This window comes from Equus caballus, chromosome 19, assembly GCF_041296265.1.
Source record: "Equus caballus isolate H_3958 breed thoroughbred chromosome 19, TB-T2T, whole genome shotgun sequence".
NCBI lineage: Eukaryota > Metazoa > Chordata > Mammalia > Perissodactyla > Equidae > Equus > Equus caballus.
In genome coordinates this window covers 48,639,247-48,656,450 of record NC_091702.1, presented here as the reverse complement: position 1 = coordinate 48,656,450, position 17,204 = coordinate 48,639,247, and the positions used below count along the sequence as shown (strand labels likewise).

Here is a 17,204-nt window from a genome sequence, read left to right as displayed (position 1 = left end):
AGAGACTTGTTAGGAGCTGGGTTTTAAAAGAAGAAACTAGGATTCAGATGTAGAATAGCATACATTTTGCCAATTGTTTCATCCTTATCACCATTCTCCAGAGAGGAGGAAGTCACCTAACAACTTTCCATCATGCCCTGCCATTATGGTCCTACGTCAGGACCTCGTTTTATCTCCAATACTCTGACTAGGGATCCATTTCACAGATGAGGAAACTGAGGCTAGAGAGATCAGGTCTTTTGCCTGAAGATCATAGGGTGGAAAATTGCAGAGGCACTGGGAGAGGGGCCTGGGTCTGAAGCTCCATGAGTCTGTTCACAGCCTTCAGACCCTCTCACTGTGGTTTGCTCTAGGTCCGCTCGCCATTCAGAGAAGCAGTCATTCACACACTGGCTCCCATTGGATTGATTTTCTGGGAATTGGCCTGCTTCTGCTCAGGATGAGCCTAAACCAAGAGAAATTAAGAGCATGCCCTCTTGGGATGATAGGGTGATAAAAGCTCATAGACCAAGTGACAGTTGTCAAGGAAGCATCAGGCTTGTTTACCACAGAGCATCATGGGACTGACAGGAGGTGCTGGGAAAGCTGGAGGTGGGCACAGCCTCTGGAAGATCCAATAGGGGCAAGGAGCGAAGATAAACTGAACTGTAAAAAAGCAGATAATTCCATGAATAAATGTAAAATGTTTAGAAATGCAGTGTTTAAGTACTTATTTATACTTTTACTTTTTTTAACCAACTTTAAGAAAGAGCAAAGGAGATAGTTAAGCAAATTATAATTATTTCCTCTTGTTGGAGTATTAGACATTCACAATATTATGGATATTGTTATCTATAAAAAAGACTACAGAAAAATGCTTAGTTTAAAAACTTAAATGAAAAAATGGAATACAGTATATCTGTAGCATCCTTACAGTTTTCAAAAAACATCCTTTACATGGAAAGAAGATTGGAAGAAAAAAATGTCAAAAATTTTGTGATTGTCCTTAGGTTGTAGAAATATGAATTTCTTTACATTTTAATTTTTCATTCTATTTTTAAATTTTTTTTAATAATGAAATGCATTTCTTTCTGAAATAGAAAAAAATATTAAAAAAGAAACCAAAGAACTTCATTTTACTTTTTATCCATGTTTAATTCAGGGTAATGAAGATGCTTATTGGAATAAAAGGAGGTAAAGATATTTACGGTTTCATGTTGAGAAGGTAAATACAATTTGGTAGGAAGTCTGAGCAAGTAACAGCAGGTTATATCTTAGATGCCCTCAGTTAGCCATCACACGTGAAGCAAATCTCATCACGCCCCCTGCCTGCCCCCCTTGCTTGATCAAGGTGACTATGAGACATTGAGAGATCTCTTCACAGGAAGATCACACTAATAATAGAACACAGCCCGCTAGCAGTCGGTCTCTCTCTAGACCACAGGAGGTTAAATTTGTATGCCAACATTTTTGGTTAGCCACCTCCTTGGCATTTGTAAGGAGTCATAGGAGTTCAATTTTAACTCTTTCAGGGGCCCTCGTAGTCTTTCACAGGACAGACTGATGCTGCATCTTTGAAAGCCAGACTCAACCCAGTCAAAGACATCAATTGTATCTTTTACCTGGATAGAGACCTGCTCTCCAAGACTGCTGAACCCAAGGCTGTACTACATCCCCGGCAGTATCTACAGGGATCCTTCAAAGAGGGGAGTGGTTTCTGCTAGCTGATTCTGAAATGGAAATATTGGACATCTGTCATTTAGAACCATGAAATTCAGTAGCTTTATTGAAGAGGCTTTTACCAAAACCTAAGAGAGGAAATACAAAAAGTTTCATTATAATGTAACCAGCAGTGGAGGCTACCGTGCACAGGGTCCTGAGCCAGACTCTTCAGGAGACATGTAGAGTATGAAGTGGAACTGGCTCTTACAGGAGAGGGAGAGGAAAACAACCACAACGTGGCCTGTAGTACTAAGCAGAATAAAGGAAGTAGTATATGCATTTAGGGAAGAGAAAAGTCACCTCTACTCGGGGGCTTTACAGAAACGTTTCTAGAAGATGTGGCATTTGACGTGGACCTTGATGGACAGAAGATTTCAGTTGGCCACAGATAGCAGGGAGGGCATAGGATGGCACTCACAGGGAGAAGAATATCATCAAGTAAAGGAAAATATTAAAAAATGGACAACGCTATCTGTTCCAAATTTAAAAAAAAATGCAAGTGACTCTCTGAACTAAAGACCCCAGGAGTCATGGCTTGGTTATGCTATGGCTGCACTTGGTTATGCTGAGTTTAGACTTGGCGGCAGGTGGAGAAGGAGGCCGCCGGGCTGGAGCCAGAGCAGACTTGGCAGGGGGGCAAAAGAGGAGGCCTGAGACAGCACCAGCCGCGTTAGAGATAGGACTGAGGGGCGGGGTGGGGGGGGGGGGTGGCTAGGGGGGAGCAGAGATGTTAAAGGGGCATTTTGTTTTTAATATACCCCCCTCCTCTGTAACCACACAAAATCTTCAGTAAAAACTGACATTACTGGACAATGCTCTTAGACTTGAATTGTGAATTTGGGGTGGGCGGGGTGGGGCGGATGGGTATGGGGTATGGCCTGGAGGAAAGCATGATTGAAAGCAGAGGCAGCAAGAGGTGTGTAGGTACAATTGGCTAATATACTCTCTTTGAAGTGAAGAAAGGCAACTGGTCATTTACTCACTCACCACTGCTATGATGTGCCAGACACCATGCTGGTGTTGGGATACAGGGCGAGCCAAGCCTAATGTGGTCCTGGTCTTCAAAGAGCCTCCATTCTAGTGTGAGGGTGGGGAGAGACAGGAAATAATTAAATAATAAGAAATATAAAATTCTGACTGTAATTAGTATTACAGAGGAGAGGTCTATAGTGCCATGAAAGCTCCTAGGAGAATTTGACCTTTTTGGTTAGTTAAGGGGCTACAGAATTGATTTCTGAAGGATGAATGGGAGTATAGAGTGTAATGTTTAAGGCAGAGTGAAGAGTAAGTGCAAATGCCCTGTGGAGGGAAGGAACTGAAGAGAGGCCTGTGTGGCTAGAACACAGACAGTGATGGGAAGCAGGGAGGCAAGTGCAGCTGAAGAGTCAAGGAGCAGACCTCACTGGACCTTGAAGTCATGTAAGGGTTTAATTAGGGGCGATAGGATAATGTCTATTTAAAAAGGTCACTCTGACTGCCGTATGGGTAAGAAATGGGAGTATGTCAGAAAACTGACCTAGAGGCAATTGCTCTCCCCAAGCAAAAGAAGATGCTAGAGCAGTACTTTATCCCAAAGAAGAAAGCATGACATAGCCTCAGCTAAGAGGATTAATTTTATATTAAATTGACAACTTGCAAGAAAATGTCACCTTACACTTTGTAGGAAACTTATTGTTCCTTTCAAGTACAAATATGTGCTTATGTAAGTGACTTTAGTAATAAGAACAGATATATGCTAAGACTAGGATGAAAAGACTGTCTCTGAAGAAGAGGAATGCAAAATGTAATATTCATAAGCTTTTGGATATGTCTACATGACAGATGTGTTTCTAAGTGTACTGTATATTTTAAGCAGAAACCTTTTTTTTTTCTGGTTGGTTTGTATACAGCACACTAAATGGATGGAGTGAACAAGCCATTATGTGTGAGTTGCTTTGTTTTTATGCTAAAAACAATTCACAGATGCACGCACATTAAAATGTTTCCAATTCACCTTCAATTCACCCTGTGTATTCTAATCTTGCTCAAGGAGAAATTAACAAACCGCAACGGCATTGGGAGATTATAATATACCTCTATAATGGGAATAGACAAAGATGAATAACGATATGAGAGATCTAAGCCACACAACTAACAGACTTGATCTAACCTTGCAGTCAATTAATACAGAACATACATTCTTTTTAAACTCACATGGAACTATTATAAAAATGACTATGTATGTTTACAAAGGTGTGTTCACCTTGTAATAACTCTTTGAATGGCAAATGACTGGTCAAAAACCTGACCACAGTCTCAGCAACCTTCAAAAGACTAATATTATACAGTCAAACTTCTCTGACAATAATGCTATTAAATTAGAAATTAACAACAAAAAGATAGGTGAAACAAAACATCTTTTGGAAGGTGAAAAATGCATTTCTAAATAACCCATGAGTTAAAGAAAAAAACGTAATGGAAATTATGAAATACTCAGAACTACAGGACAATGAAAATACTGGTAAAAACTTGTGGAGATGTAGCTAAAATGAAATGTACAGAATTATATGCATAAAAAAGTATAAAACAGGGGCTGGCCAAGTGGTGTGATGGTTACGTTCGCATGCTTTACTTTGGCGGCCTGGGGTTGGCCAATTTGGATCCTGGGTGAGGATCTACGCACCGCTTATCAAGCCATGCTGTGGCAGGCGTCCCACATATAAAATAGGAAAAGATGGGCACAGATGTTAGCTCAGGGCCAATCTTCCTCAGCAAAAAGAGGAGGATTGGTGGTGGATGTTAACTCAGAGCTAATCTTCCTCAAAAAAATATAATATATGTATATAAAACATAAACAAAAATGAATAAGTAATCTCAGAAAAAAGAAAAATAAGTATAACAGGAAAAGTTATTGGTTAGAGATGATTAACAAAGTAAAAAATGGGTTTTCTCAAAAGACAAAGTAGACAAACCTCTAGCAGAGTGCATGATGAAAAAAAGAAGAAATAAATAAATAATATTAGAAGCAAAAAGAAGATCATAATTATAAAGACAGTAGAGATAGAAAAAAAATCATAAGATGAGATTAGAAACTCTATGGCAATAAGTTTAAAGCAAGATATTTGAGAAAATTTAAATTACCAAAATTGACTCCAGAAGAGAGAAAATCTGAATAAACAACCATTACAGAAATTGAATTGACAGCCTAAAGTCTTCCCTGAAAAAAGATGTAAGACCCAAAGAGTTTTATAAGAGAATTTACCAAGGCTTCAAGGAATAGATAGTCCCTGTCTTATACAAACTGCTTTGGAGACTTTTAAAAAAAAATAAAAGAAGGAAATCTATCCAACTGATTTCATGTAAATATATTACCAAAACTAGACAAGAACAAAATAAGAAAAAGATAGAGCTAATTCATCTATAAACATAAGTGGTAAAATTCTAAATAAAATGCTAATACATTTAGTTCATCAGTATATTAAACAACATTATCATGGCCATGAAGTAGAGTTAATTCCAGATGCAAAATGAGTCCACATCAGAACAACCTACTAAGGTTCTTCATCTTTTTAACAGACTAACAGAGAAAAATCATATGACAATATGTCAAACAATGCAGAAACAGCATTTGATCAATTAAACAGTCATTCATGATTTAAAAAAAAAAAGCTTTTGGCGAGGAACGTAAGGGAGTTTTCTTAACCTGATAAAGAGCTTCTTCCAAACCCTACTGCAAACATATTTAATGATGAACCAACAGAAGATTTCCTTTTAGAGCTGGGAAAAAGATGGGAGATCCTCTATTTTTACTATTATACAACATTGTACTGGGGGTCCTAGCTAATGAATAAGAGCGGGGAAAAAAGAAATAAAACACTTTGAAAAGAAAATGCAAGACTCCTATTTGCAAAAGATATGACTGACTATATAGAACAATCACAAAAAGAATGTATAGGACAGCTAATAGGACTAAGGAAAAGTTCAATAAGAATACTGGTTCCAAGATCAGGGTACAAAAATCAATAATATTACTATATGCTAGCAATAACCACTTAGAAAATGTAATAGGAAAAAGAAACAACATTAGCAATGAAATCTATAATGTAGCAGGAATTAATCTAATAGAAGAGGCCGGAGTTCTTTATGGGGAGTTACAAAACATGATTGAAGGACATGGAAGACCTAACTAATGATTACAGTCAAGAAGATGCAATATTATAAGGATGACTGTTCTCCTTAAATCCAGCTATAAATTTAATGCAATTCGAAACAAAATCCCAATGGATTTTTTTTTCATGGAACTTGACAGCTTAATACTAAAATTCATCTGAAAGTGAAGAACAAAAGTAGCTAAGACAATTTTGAACTATAAAAAAATGGATAGATTTGCCTCATGAAATAGCAAGACTTATTATAAAGCTATAGTAGAAACATAGAGAAAGTGATGTGTATTTGTAATGGACAGTCCGTGTAGTCTCAAAGTGCCTGCTGGGTACAATACCACTCTGAAGAAAGTAGTTCTATGTGCGTCTTTTCTAAATATGAGATGCTTCTGTGACTTAGATGGATCTGTTGGGTAAAAACAGTCATGTAACCTTATTTATGACTGATTTGGACAGCACACAAGTTAACAGGGCCATAGATGAGTTGGATACATGAAAGCCAACCTTCCACATGGTGCTTTCGGGCAATCTTTAGATAGAATAGTGTCAACCTTACTCAATAACATCCTCTTTGGAAGAAAGACTAAATGCTAGATAAACAAAGAGAAAGTGGGTTACTTGAGCTTTAGGTGGGATGCTGGAAACTCTGGAATATTGTTCTTATTCTCCATTGGAACTGCTATTCATTTCAATTTTGGAAGACAAGTTCCCAGGGTGGCTACACAACTGAAGAGCTGACTTTTCTTGCTACCCTGCATTCCTGGATCTCCTTGCAATTAAATTAATTCACATAGCATTTTGTGTCTCTTCCTTGCAGCCTTAACAAGACTGACAAACAGGAAGATCCAAGTTTGATGAGACCTGAAGCTTATATATTGAAATAATGCAACCAAAAACAATGAAAATGAATTTATCTTCTATTTAACACATTTTAGGTTGCAATTACAACTATGTGCTAATTCTGATAAATCCATATTAATTTGTGGGAACATTATTTTTACACAGCTCATTATGCTTCACTTTGCATTTGATTTTTGCAGCAGGGTCATATTAGCAAAAGTGTTGGAGGGTTTTATCCAGTTTCTTTAAGAAAAAATTCAAATGATGCTTAGAAGAATTTTCTACAAATTAGCTTCTGGTTCTGTATATTTTATACCTTCTTTCTCGTCCTCTACTCACATATTTCCAGGGCCAGGATTCACAGGATGAGTTCATATCACAATACAAACTCTGACCCGGCACCTTCTAGGGGATGGTGGTGTCCCTGGAAGCCATTCTTGCACCTGGATGCCTAGCAATGAGCAATAACTTAATGTGAATTAAGTAAATATATCCCACAAAACCCGAACTTTTGTTTGCCAGATCCCCCAAGTGCCTAACACCACTGTGATACCACCCAACAGGAGGGAAAATGTGATAGAAGGGAAGTCAGAGAGGAGAGACACAGCAGTCTTAGGCAATCATGATGAAAATATCTTACTTTTTCTCATTTCACAAAAACAGAATGATCTTGTGAACACATTTCTAGGGTCCTTCCCAGGTTATTCCAGAGGGCTCATGTAAGGAGGGGTCTCTTTATTAGCTTGACGGTATATCCTTTGCTGATATTCAATGTTAGGATAAGGTTTTGAAAAATAACAATAAAGAAAAATACTAAACGTCAACTGCTGTTAATTACTGATTAATTAAATCTCTGAGTATTGGGTTTATTCTCAACCCAAAATGAGAACTTTATTCACAAATTTTCTTATGATCCTACCCAATTAAGAGAAGGAATGTTCTTCATATTATTGCAAGCTGGAACTTATCTGCTTCTTACAGTTTCTGTATTCACCTGCCCATCTTCTGTTCCCTGAAACCCTAACCCATTCACATAGCTTGACCATACCTGCATATTTGCTTCTTTCCTTCACCCCTTCATCCCCCCACTTCCAGCCAAATACAGGTACATATACTTAGTCCTTGTAATCCATGTCCCAATAAATTCTGATGAATTCTATTAGGAGATTTCTTAGAGAAGTGAAAGTCTTCAAAACATGAAATATCCATTGATGAAATAATGAAATGACCACTTGCGAAATTGCTCCATCTGCTAACCCTAGTGTGTACACCCATCCCTATTGAAGTCTTGGTCATCCATTTGGAAATATCCTACCCTCAAATACAGTAGAAGTCTATTGCAAATCTTGCAAAAGATGTGGAATTTCATAAACTTGATAAAGGTGATGCTGTGAGCTGCTGGATCCACATGCAAAGTTACTAATAAAGGAGGAGTTCACAGAGTTGGACCAGGTAACACACGAAAAACAGAAAATCGGTAAGAATGATGATGACACCAGTACTTCAAAAGGAAGTAATTTAGATTCAAAGGAATAAGAGAGGGCCTTGGGAAAACTGGACAAAACCCTCCAACACTTTTGCAAATATGACCCTCTTATAAAAATTAAATGCAAAATGAGGGATAATGAGCTATATAAAAATAATGTCCCCACAGATTAACACTTGATTTATTAGAATTAGCACACAGTTGTAATTGTAACCTAAAATCTGTTCAATATAAGATAAATTCATTTTCCTAGTTTTTTGGTTGCCTTATTTTAAGATAAAGTCCCAATCAAGTCTTTTTCTTTCACTATGGAATCAAGGTCTCCATCTTAAATACATTCACTCTAAGAGGGCCTTTTCTGGGAAAAAGAAGAGGGAAAGGAAGACCTCTTATACTCATCTCTATGTTTCCCAAATGCACTATTATAAGACTCCTCTTAGGAAACTGTAAAAAGTACAGACTCCTATGGTGTTCCCCTGACAGACCAAATTTGAATCTCCAAGAGCAGAAGAGAACCTAGGACTGCCTATTTTTAGCAATCATCTTAAAGGATCCTTATGATAATCAAGCAAATGTTATTCCCACGTAACCACCTTAACTCATCCAAAGCGAAAGGATGAAGTGTATTCTGTCTGTCTCTCCCTCTCTTAACCTTAAAAAGTCTTTTTTTTTTTTTTTTAACATTGTCAGGGGTTTGTACTCACTGTTCTTTCTTTTTTCTTTTACTCTTTTTACACACTCTTTTTCCTAGATCAGTGTCTAATCTATAAACAAAGGGTTTTTTTTAAACATTTCAATGTAGTCTTTAGAATTTACAACCTGCTCCTGCTTTTCATTATCTTCTTAATATTTTAAAACACTTTTGAAAAAACCCAGAATTTCCTTTTTTTTTTTTGCACTTCTTTAAAATCAAGGGTGAGTGATTTGTCTCAAATTTCTTTTTTTTACCTTCCCTCAGCCTGCATTCTCAAGAGCCCATTTTACTCTAAATTCATTTGGACATTAAACTGCTTTGCAAATATTATCATATTCTGTCTGTTCTTTCTGCACCGCCTGATTGTCAGCTCCTCGAAGACAAACATCATGTCCTTCACTTCTTCTGCATTTCCCCCACTGAACCTGGAAGGCTGACTAAGACTGACTAGTGTACAGTATGCTTCACGTGGTGGGTGCTTAATAAATATGTTAAAACAGTATTAAAATGCTGAATAAATTTGACAGCAATGCTCCTCCTCATCACTTTAAGTGCCAACACTTCCTAGGTCGTTTCTCTGCCTAGCAACCATTTCCCCACATACCTACACATCCCCAGACATTTCATCCAAGCTGAAGCTCTCTTTTGATCCAGCTTTCCTTACTTGAGTTGTGGAACTATTGTTTACATATTTTCCCCTAAGAAGTGTCTGATGGGTACCCAAAGACCCTGCTGTGCAACTTGAAGTTGCTCTTTTCCCTTGGTGATAGTGGGGGAGAGAGAAGGACAGTAGGGATGGAGGAGGTTTCATTTCAGGTTATCTTCCTTTTCTTCCCAAATCGTCTTTCATAGTAAGACACAATGCCCCTATGCCTATTTTCATATCTTTAAGGATGTTTTTCATTCTTAGCATCCGCAGAATGCTAAGGATTTTAGAGAGGGTTTAGTATTTTAACCAAGATACTGTTTCTTCACGAGCTTTACTCAATGCCTCATTTTTTTTTTTTAGACAGGTAATTTTATTTTATTTTATTTACTTATTTTTTGTGAGGAAGATTCGCCCTGAACTAACATCTGTGCCAGTCTTTCTCTACTTTGTATGTGGGACGCCTCCACAGGGTGGCTGACGAATGGAGTAGGTCCACACCCAGGATCCAATCCTTGAACCCGGACTGCTGAAGCAGAGTGTGAGGAACTTTAACCACTGTGATTAGGCCAACGAAGATATATTTTGGTATTTATAGAAACAGACTTAATTGGAATACTTAAAATTGCAAATCTTTTTTCTGAATTCTTTTCTTACAGCATGATGCTATGATACAATTGGTGAAATTACTCCTCTTTGACTCATAGCACTAATGAAAATTCAAAGTTGAGAAGCCTGTGTAATTTGGTCCACAGGGTACTGACATGTGTTCTCCATATACTCAATACCTCATTTTTTTCTGATCTACTATAGTCAGGCAGGCAACACCTCTCTTATAACATCATTCTCCTATTAAACATTATTTCGTGCCTATGAAAAATACTCTTCTGGTTAATATGTAGGGATCTAATGTGGTAACGTACGGAAAAACTTATTCTCTTTTTCTTGGATAGGGAATTATCTTTTGCAAAGCACTTTGGCATCTATTCATTACCTTATTTAATCCTCACAACAACTTTGCTAGGTGGACAGAATAGGAGTCATTATCTCCAGGATAAGGAAGTGAATTGCCCAAGGTTACACACCTTGGATGGACGCACATTGGAATAGGATTTCACAGTCAGTCCCGTTTCCTCTCTCTGGAGTCCCACACAGCTGAACTTCACATCATAAGCTCGGTTATGTCAGTAAAGATAAGGCTGCTAGGAAGAATCAATAAGCGATAGTTTGGTGGGATTGGGCAGGAAAGCACATTGCGCATGCGCAGATCGCTAACAGGGAGCCGAGTTCCCGCTGAACTCCGTCTCCAAGCTCCGGCTGACGCGCAGGCGCACCTCCTCAGGCTGAAGGTCAGAAGAGGGCGGGGCCTCGGAGCCGCGCAGGCGCAGTTGTGCGCCGGGGGGTGCCAAGATGTCTTTCCCCAAGTACGAGCCGTCGCGCCTGGCCAGCCTGCCTACCACCCTCGACCCAGCTGAGTACGACATATCTCCGGAAACGCGGAAGGCGCAAGCTGAACGGTTGGCCATAAGATCCCGGCTTAAACGGGAGTATCTGCTTCAGTACAACGACCCCAGCCGCCGAGGGCTCGTTGTGAGTGACGGGTCGGCCGGGCGGGAATCGAGGGCCAGAGTCCGGGCGGTCCCCTCAGCAGGGCAGCCCAGACCGGCCCAGGGGGACCACACAGCGGAGTAGCCACCGTTCCTTATCAGTGTCTTAGAAATGGACCCTCTTCCAGGCCCAGGGAGCAGGCCGACTCACTAGCCCTTTGACCTTGGGCAGAGAGCTTGGTAAAGAGGACGCGTTCTGGATTCACAGCTGGCTGGGTTTGAGTCCTGGCTTGATCACTTTCCGCCTGGGTGATCTTGAAAAATCTTACTCAACTTTGCTGCTGAGCCTCCGTCTTCCTATCCCCAAAATGGGGGTGATATAGTACTTCCTGTCTTACGAGGCTCTTAGAGAATTAAATGAGATAAGGCACGTGATTGGCCAGCACAGTGCCTGGCTTGTAATGAGTGTTCAGAAAATGTGTCATATATAGTTTTTTTAAAGCCCTTTTCCATCTTTCAGTGCACAGTTCATAGCAGTATTGCTCTCTCCTGATGGGAATATAGTGATTCTTCAGTTTACATCTTTTAAAGATCCAAAGACCCTGCAGCTTTAGAAGAGTGAATCCGGATAGGAAAGACTAGCAAGGTCTGAGGTCTAATATTAAGAGATTGGGGAGATAAGGCGGACGAACGCAAAAGAGACTTAAGAGGGAATGGCAGGAGAGTGAGGGAGACCATGCAGGTGTGTGGCCTGGAAACCAGGTGAAGAAACGATTTCAAGGAGTGTCCACCATGTCAGATGCTGCCCATAGTCCTTTGAAACTTTGGAGTCAGGTGCCAAGGCACTACATAGTAGCAAACTATCTGATCTTGGGCAGTCTGTCTAACTCCTTTGAGCCTTAGTTTTCTGGTCTTCATATATGGGAATGGTAGTACATTCTTTATAGACTCATTGTGAGGTTAAATGAAATAGCCCGTGAAACATTCCCAGCACGTAATATATGCCCAGTAATCTGATAGCTATTATTATTTAACAAGTGTGCTTTTAGATAACTTTCTGCCCGTGAGCTGTGTAAGTATGATGTCAAATATATATTTTTTTTAAAAAAAAACTTTTCTCACCAGCTACATTGGTGTTCTGTAGGAATTTCAGGAAGTTGTGAGGATTGAAGGAAATTTACCATGTGCCAGGCACTATCTAAACCCTTTCTGAATATTATTCAAAGAGTTAAGCTCTATTACTGCCCCCATTTTACAGATGAGATGACAACAAAGGAAGGACAAGGAGGTCACAGAGTGATACTCTGTTAGCAAGTGATAGAGCAGAATTTGAACCTGGGTCTCTGTGACCCAAAGCTTAACCAGTTGGCTGTACCATCCCCAGCTAGAACTTTCTTTACTTGAGAAGAAGGTGTGGAGAGAGACATTTATTACTTACATCCTCACACGAATGGATTTGATGTGCCAGATAGTATGATGTAGTAAAAAAGAATAAGGCCTTGAGTCCAACAGAGCTGAGTTTAAACTCCAGATTTTCTCTTTTCCAGTTCTGTGATCCAGGGCAGTTTCAATTTTGTCCTGTAAAAGCAGAGGTAGTCATACCTGCCTCGTTAGTAGTTCTGTTAATTAAATGAATGCCTGGGACGTAATCATATATTGATCAATGCATGGAAATTCCTTGCCTAATTTTTAAGAATGATTAATTCAGTGATAAATAATTGCTCAGAATCTATTATGGGCCAGGCCCTGTTTTAGATGCTGTGGTAACAGTGGAGAAGAAAACAGGTACAGACTCCTGTCCTCGGAGAGCTTTCTTTCCAGTGGAGGAGACAGGTAATAAACAAGTTAAGAAATGAAATCACTTAACATGTTAGATATAGTGGTAAGTGATAAGAAGAAAAATAAAGCAAAGAAGGGGATGAGGAGTGTGTGTAGGTAGTAAGGAGGGAGAGCAGCTGCAATTTTAGATAAACCCAGGGAAGGTCTCGCTTGGTAGGTGACATTTGAGTAAAGATCTGAAAGAAGTGAAGAGAGGGAGCTAGCCACACAGCTCTCTAGGAAGGTAGCATTTTAGGCAGAGGGGAAGGCAAGTGCGAGGGTCCTTAGGCAGGAGTGCGCCTAATTAATTCTAAAAATACTGAAGAGACCATTGTGGCTACAGAGGAGAAAGATGCGGGCAGGTTAGGAAGAGGTGAGGTCAGAAAGGTACCTGGGACTAGATCACCCATGCCTTGGTTGGCCCTTGTGAGGACTTTCACTGAGTAGGGAGTCCCATAATCTGGACTTATATTTTTAACAAGATCTCTCTGGCTGCTTAGCTGGAAATAGACTGTGGGGGAGCAAGGGCAGGAGCAGGGAGAACAGTCCGGAGGCTTTCGCAGTAATCTAATCTCTTAGTCGATGGGACTGCCAGAGTGGTGGCAGCAGAGGTGGTTAGAGGTGGTCAGTTCTGGGTGTGTATTGAAAGTAGAGCCAACCAGGTTTGCTGGCAGATTGGATTTAGGGTATAAGGGAAAGAGAGGAGTCCAGGTTGACTCCAGGGTTTTTGACGTAAGTGATTGGAAGAATGAACTTGCCTTTTACCGAGATAGAGAAGAATGTGAGAGGAGCAGGGATGGAGGTGGACTGTTGGGAGATCAGTTTGGGAAACATCACATTTGACATCCTGTTAGGTAACACATCCTCGTTGAGCAGGTACTTGGATATTACATCTGGAGTTCAGGGTCGTGGTCTAGGACTGGAGGTATAATTTTGAGAATCATCAGCCTATGGTTGATGGATATGTACAGCCATGTGATTGAAGGAGATCATCAAGGGAGTGAATACAGATAGGAAAGACTAGCAAAGTCTGAGGTCTAATATTAAGAGATTGGGGAGATAAGATGGAAGAATGCAAAAGAGACTAAGAGGGAATGGCAGGAGAGTTAGGAGGGAAACCATGGAGGGGTGTGCCCTGGAAGCCAGATGAAGAAGCGGTTTCAAGGAGTGTCCACCATGTCAGATGCTGCCCACAGTCCTTTGGACGTGGAGTGGTAGCAAAGAACTGTCTCCCATGGCGTGTGTTTTGGAGCCTCACTTAACAGTACTGGGCTCAGTGAACTATGCACATGGGGCTGTTGAAAATGAGGTGTGTTTCTGGAAGATAGATCTGGCAGATATTAAATTGTAGAGAGGTGACCGACAGATTGAGAATTCTTCGAAGGGGAGTCTTTCAAATACATCCATAGCAGAAGGGATAGATACAAGAGTAGATGTATTTATCCTTTTAGGTGTTGAGCTTCAACATCCCCATGAACCTGTATCTTGTGTCTTCACCTTCTTTGCTGTTTCTGCAAACAGTTTGGTTTAAAATGTTACTGTGGAAGATCCAGTTTAATTATTTTAGTCCTACCAATCATGACTTTCTGGTGTTGGTCAGCACCTTGAATGTCCTCCTCACAGCTTAGTATTAAAGTTTGACCTTAATGCCTTCCTCGCAGCTTAGTATTAAAGATTTAAAGCAGATTTCATTTGCTTATTTTTATCTCTCTATCAGTTAATTGGAGCAAATAATTTTGTAAAATCATTTGGGACTTTTGCTAATTAAATTTAATTATGTGTTTGGGGTAGATTTTGCTATTCTTATATATTCCAGTATAAATATTAAAAATGGACAATTACTTTTTTCCTTAACCAAGACAGTCTGATTATTTTTCTTTAAAAACCTTGTCTTTTCTACAAAGCTATTTTAATAGTGTGAAATATAATAATTTTGCTCTTAAAATAACCAAGTCAGCTTAAGCTTAAAGTTCAGAGTTAGCCTACCTCACTCTTCACTGTCCTGCGGCTTATTTGTAGTCTGGAAAGACCAGTGTCGGGGTAGCATTAGAAGGGGTCCTGGAAACAAAGTTCAAAGCATGACAGAGCATATGAAATGTTTGTCTTCATTGGGAGTATTGTGTGGTTCTGTTGGTCACACTTCAAGAAAGACAGTGAAGCTAAAAACAGTCTAGAAAAGAATTTTAAAAAATGATCATAGAGAAAAACTGGCTTCTCTGATTGCTTTAAAAGATAAGTATTCTTAAATTTTAAATAAATTTTAAATAATAGAAATGAAGGGTGATATAAGTGTCTTAAATTCTGAAGGATTTGAATAGGATCATCAGAATTATTCAACAAACGCTAGAAATGAAAGATCTTCCCTGAAGCTGTTGAGGAATATTCAGAGAATTCCCTTAACCATTGTAGAGAACAAAGGCGTCTCCTGTGCTCCTCCGCACAAGTCCTGGGGAGACTGTTTCTCCGTGTGACCCTGCTTGAGTTCCTGTAACTTTTTGTTTTCATAAATTTTAGGAAGATCCTGCCTTGCTTCGTTGGACCTATGCAAGATCAGCAAATATCTATCCTAATTTCAGACCCACTCCCAAGACCTCACTCTTAGGAGCACTGTTTGGAATCGGGCCCCTCTTCTTCTGGTATTATGTTTTCAAAACTGACAGAGTGAGTATGAGGACATGATGTCTGGTGTCTGTGTGATGGGTTCACTCTGCTGGCTGAGGCTCTTCCTCTTGGTGCCTGCTCCAGCGCTCCTCCCGCCTTTGCCCTTTACTCTTTCTTGGCTTCTTCTCTTCTTTTATCTGTATTCCTTTCCAGCAAGAGTTAAAACAGAAAATTTCAATTGTATGTTTGGTTTTATTGCCTCATCATATCAACTTTTATAGAAATATACTTTGTTAAAAATCACGATGGCCTCTGAGTCTTTCAGATTTAATTTAATGACTGCTCTAGAATTTAAAGCAGTGAGTCAGTCAATTTAAATTTCTAAGACTTGAGCTTAGCTCATGAAAGAGTGTTCCTGGTGTGTTTTGGATGATGTAAGGAAATTACACTGTGAATATTAAGTGAGAGAATACAGAAATAACTTTAAAAAGTTAATTTCTTTTTTCTCATTAGATATGCAGAAGTTAAACCTTTCTGTTCTGATTAACTGTTAGATATTGTCATTGCAAATTTTTGTATTTAGTTTTCTTAGTTCATTTGTTTTAAAGAGAATGTTTATTGGATTAAGTGTTAGCAGAATACATAAATCATTTAGTGTGTTCCCTGTTTGCATAAATTCTAGTTATGTCGGTCACATTATGTGACTTAATATTAAAACTTATTAATGCATTAACAACAGAAAAGCAGAAGCAGCCTGTGGTGGAAATCAGTCATCAGAGGCCTGGGTATATGATTGCAGAGAAAACCCAGCTTATCTGTGACACTAAACCACTCTGGTACTAGATTCCCAGGCCCAGGCCCAGGCCCAGGCCCAGCCCCTAGGCCTCACATTGCTATCGAGACTGGATCCCGCCCGTCTAACTCTGCCTTAAGCTGGCCAATCCACTCTCCTGTTAGAGTGTGTGTATTTTGATTGTCTGATAAATTACCACTTAACAGAAAAGTAAGCCACACTTACCTAGAAGGAGTTTGCGTTTGCTTTTGATGTGTGCTTTTTAGTAGGGTAATACAGTACAACTTGCTAAAATGTGGGTAAGGTATTTTTCAATAGAAGTGTTTTCTTATTGTCCCTTTCTTTCTTCAGTCTGCCACTTCCTCACTTATACTCTGTAGGCTTCAGACCATGGGGAATTGGAATTAGGATTGGAGTGTTTCATTCCTGTTTTTCAGAGTTGTGCCATGGGTTATGCCAGAATGCATTGTTTTTATTGCACTTTTTTTTTCTGTCTATACAGGATAAGAAAGAAAAACTTATCCAGGAAGGAAAATTGGATCGCACATTTAACATCTCATATTAAGTCTGGCAATGATGACTATATGTATTGTTTAAATAAATCTTCTATTAATCATTAAATAGTTTCTCCTTCTTAATATCACCTTGATTCAACAAATGTTTGCTGGACATTGTAGAATCTCTACTTTGTAAGAGTTCACAGTTTAATGAAGAAACAGACTCGTTCATTCATTCAACTAGTCATTCAACAAGTGAGTGTCTGCTCAACAAGTGAGTGTCTGCTGTGAGCCAGGCCTTGTGCTATGTGCTGATAATACAACAGTCAGTGAGACAAAGTTAGGACCTGTGTTTAAGGAGTGCACACTCTGAGAACTGTTTATTCAGCAGTTATTATTTGAGTGCTTATTATGTGTGGATACTACTTACTTGTCTGGC

General features: G+C 39.3%; 1 protein-coding gene and 1 long non-coding RNA gene across 3 annotated transcripts; one reads left to right on the top strand and one right to left on the bottom strand.

The window, feature by feature from the left end:
• Nucleotides 1-521: 521 nt before the first annotated feature.
• Nucleotides 522-10,782, bottom strand: LOC111769088 (uncharacterized). Of its 2 annotated transcripts, XR_002801842.2 has the most exons (4): nt 10,595-10,782; nt 2,689-2,778; nt 1,602-1,709; nt 522-645 (listed from the first exon to the last, which is right to left on the bottom strand). It is a non-coding gene; the product is annotated as an uncharacterized lncRNA (long non-coding RNA). The 2 variants fall into 2 exon arrangements; XR_011429244.1 differs by lacking the exon at nt 1,602-1,709 and having other exon boundaries at nt 10,595-10,735.
• A 54-nt stretch (nt 10,783-10,836) lies between these two features.
• On the top strand, nt 10,837-16,889 carry NDUFB4 (NADH:ubiquinone oxidoreductase subunit B4). Its single transcript, XM_001502404.4, has 3 exons — nt 10,837-11,099; nt 15,389-15,535; nt 16,771-16,889. Exons 1-3 carry the CDS (start codon nt 10,920-10,922, stop codon nt 16,831-16,833), a joined length of 390 nt encoding a protein of 129 aa, XP_001502454.1. The 5' UTR covers nt 10,837-10,919; the 3' UTR covers nt 16,834-16,889.
• The last annotated feature ends 315 nt before the right edge of the window (nt 16,890-17,204 follow it).

What these genes read in the sequence shown, in the direction of transcription:
- NDUFB4 (XM_001502404.4), top strand. Translation starts at nt 10,920, where the DNA reads ATGTCTTTCCCCAAGTACGAGCCGTCGCGCCTGGCCAGCCTGCCTACC. An exon ending in CCAGCCGCCGAGGGCTCGTT is followed by an intron (nt 11,100 to 15,388) that starts GTGAGTGACGGG and finishes CATAAATTTTAG; the next exon opens with GAAGATCCTGCCTTGCTTCG. An exon ending in ATGTTTTCAAAACTGACAGA is followed by an intron (nt 15,536 to 16,770) that starts GTGAGTATGAGG and finishes CTGTCTATACAG; the next exon opens with GATAAGAAAGAAAAACTTAT.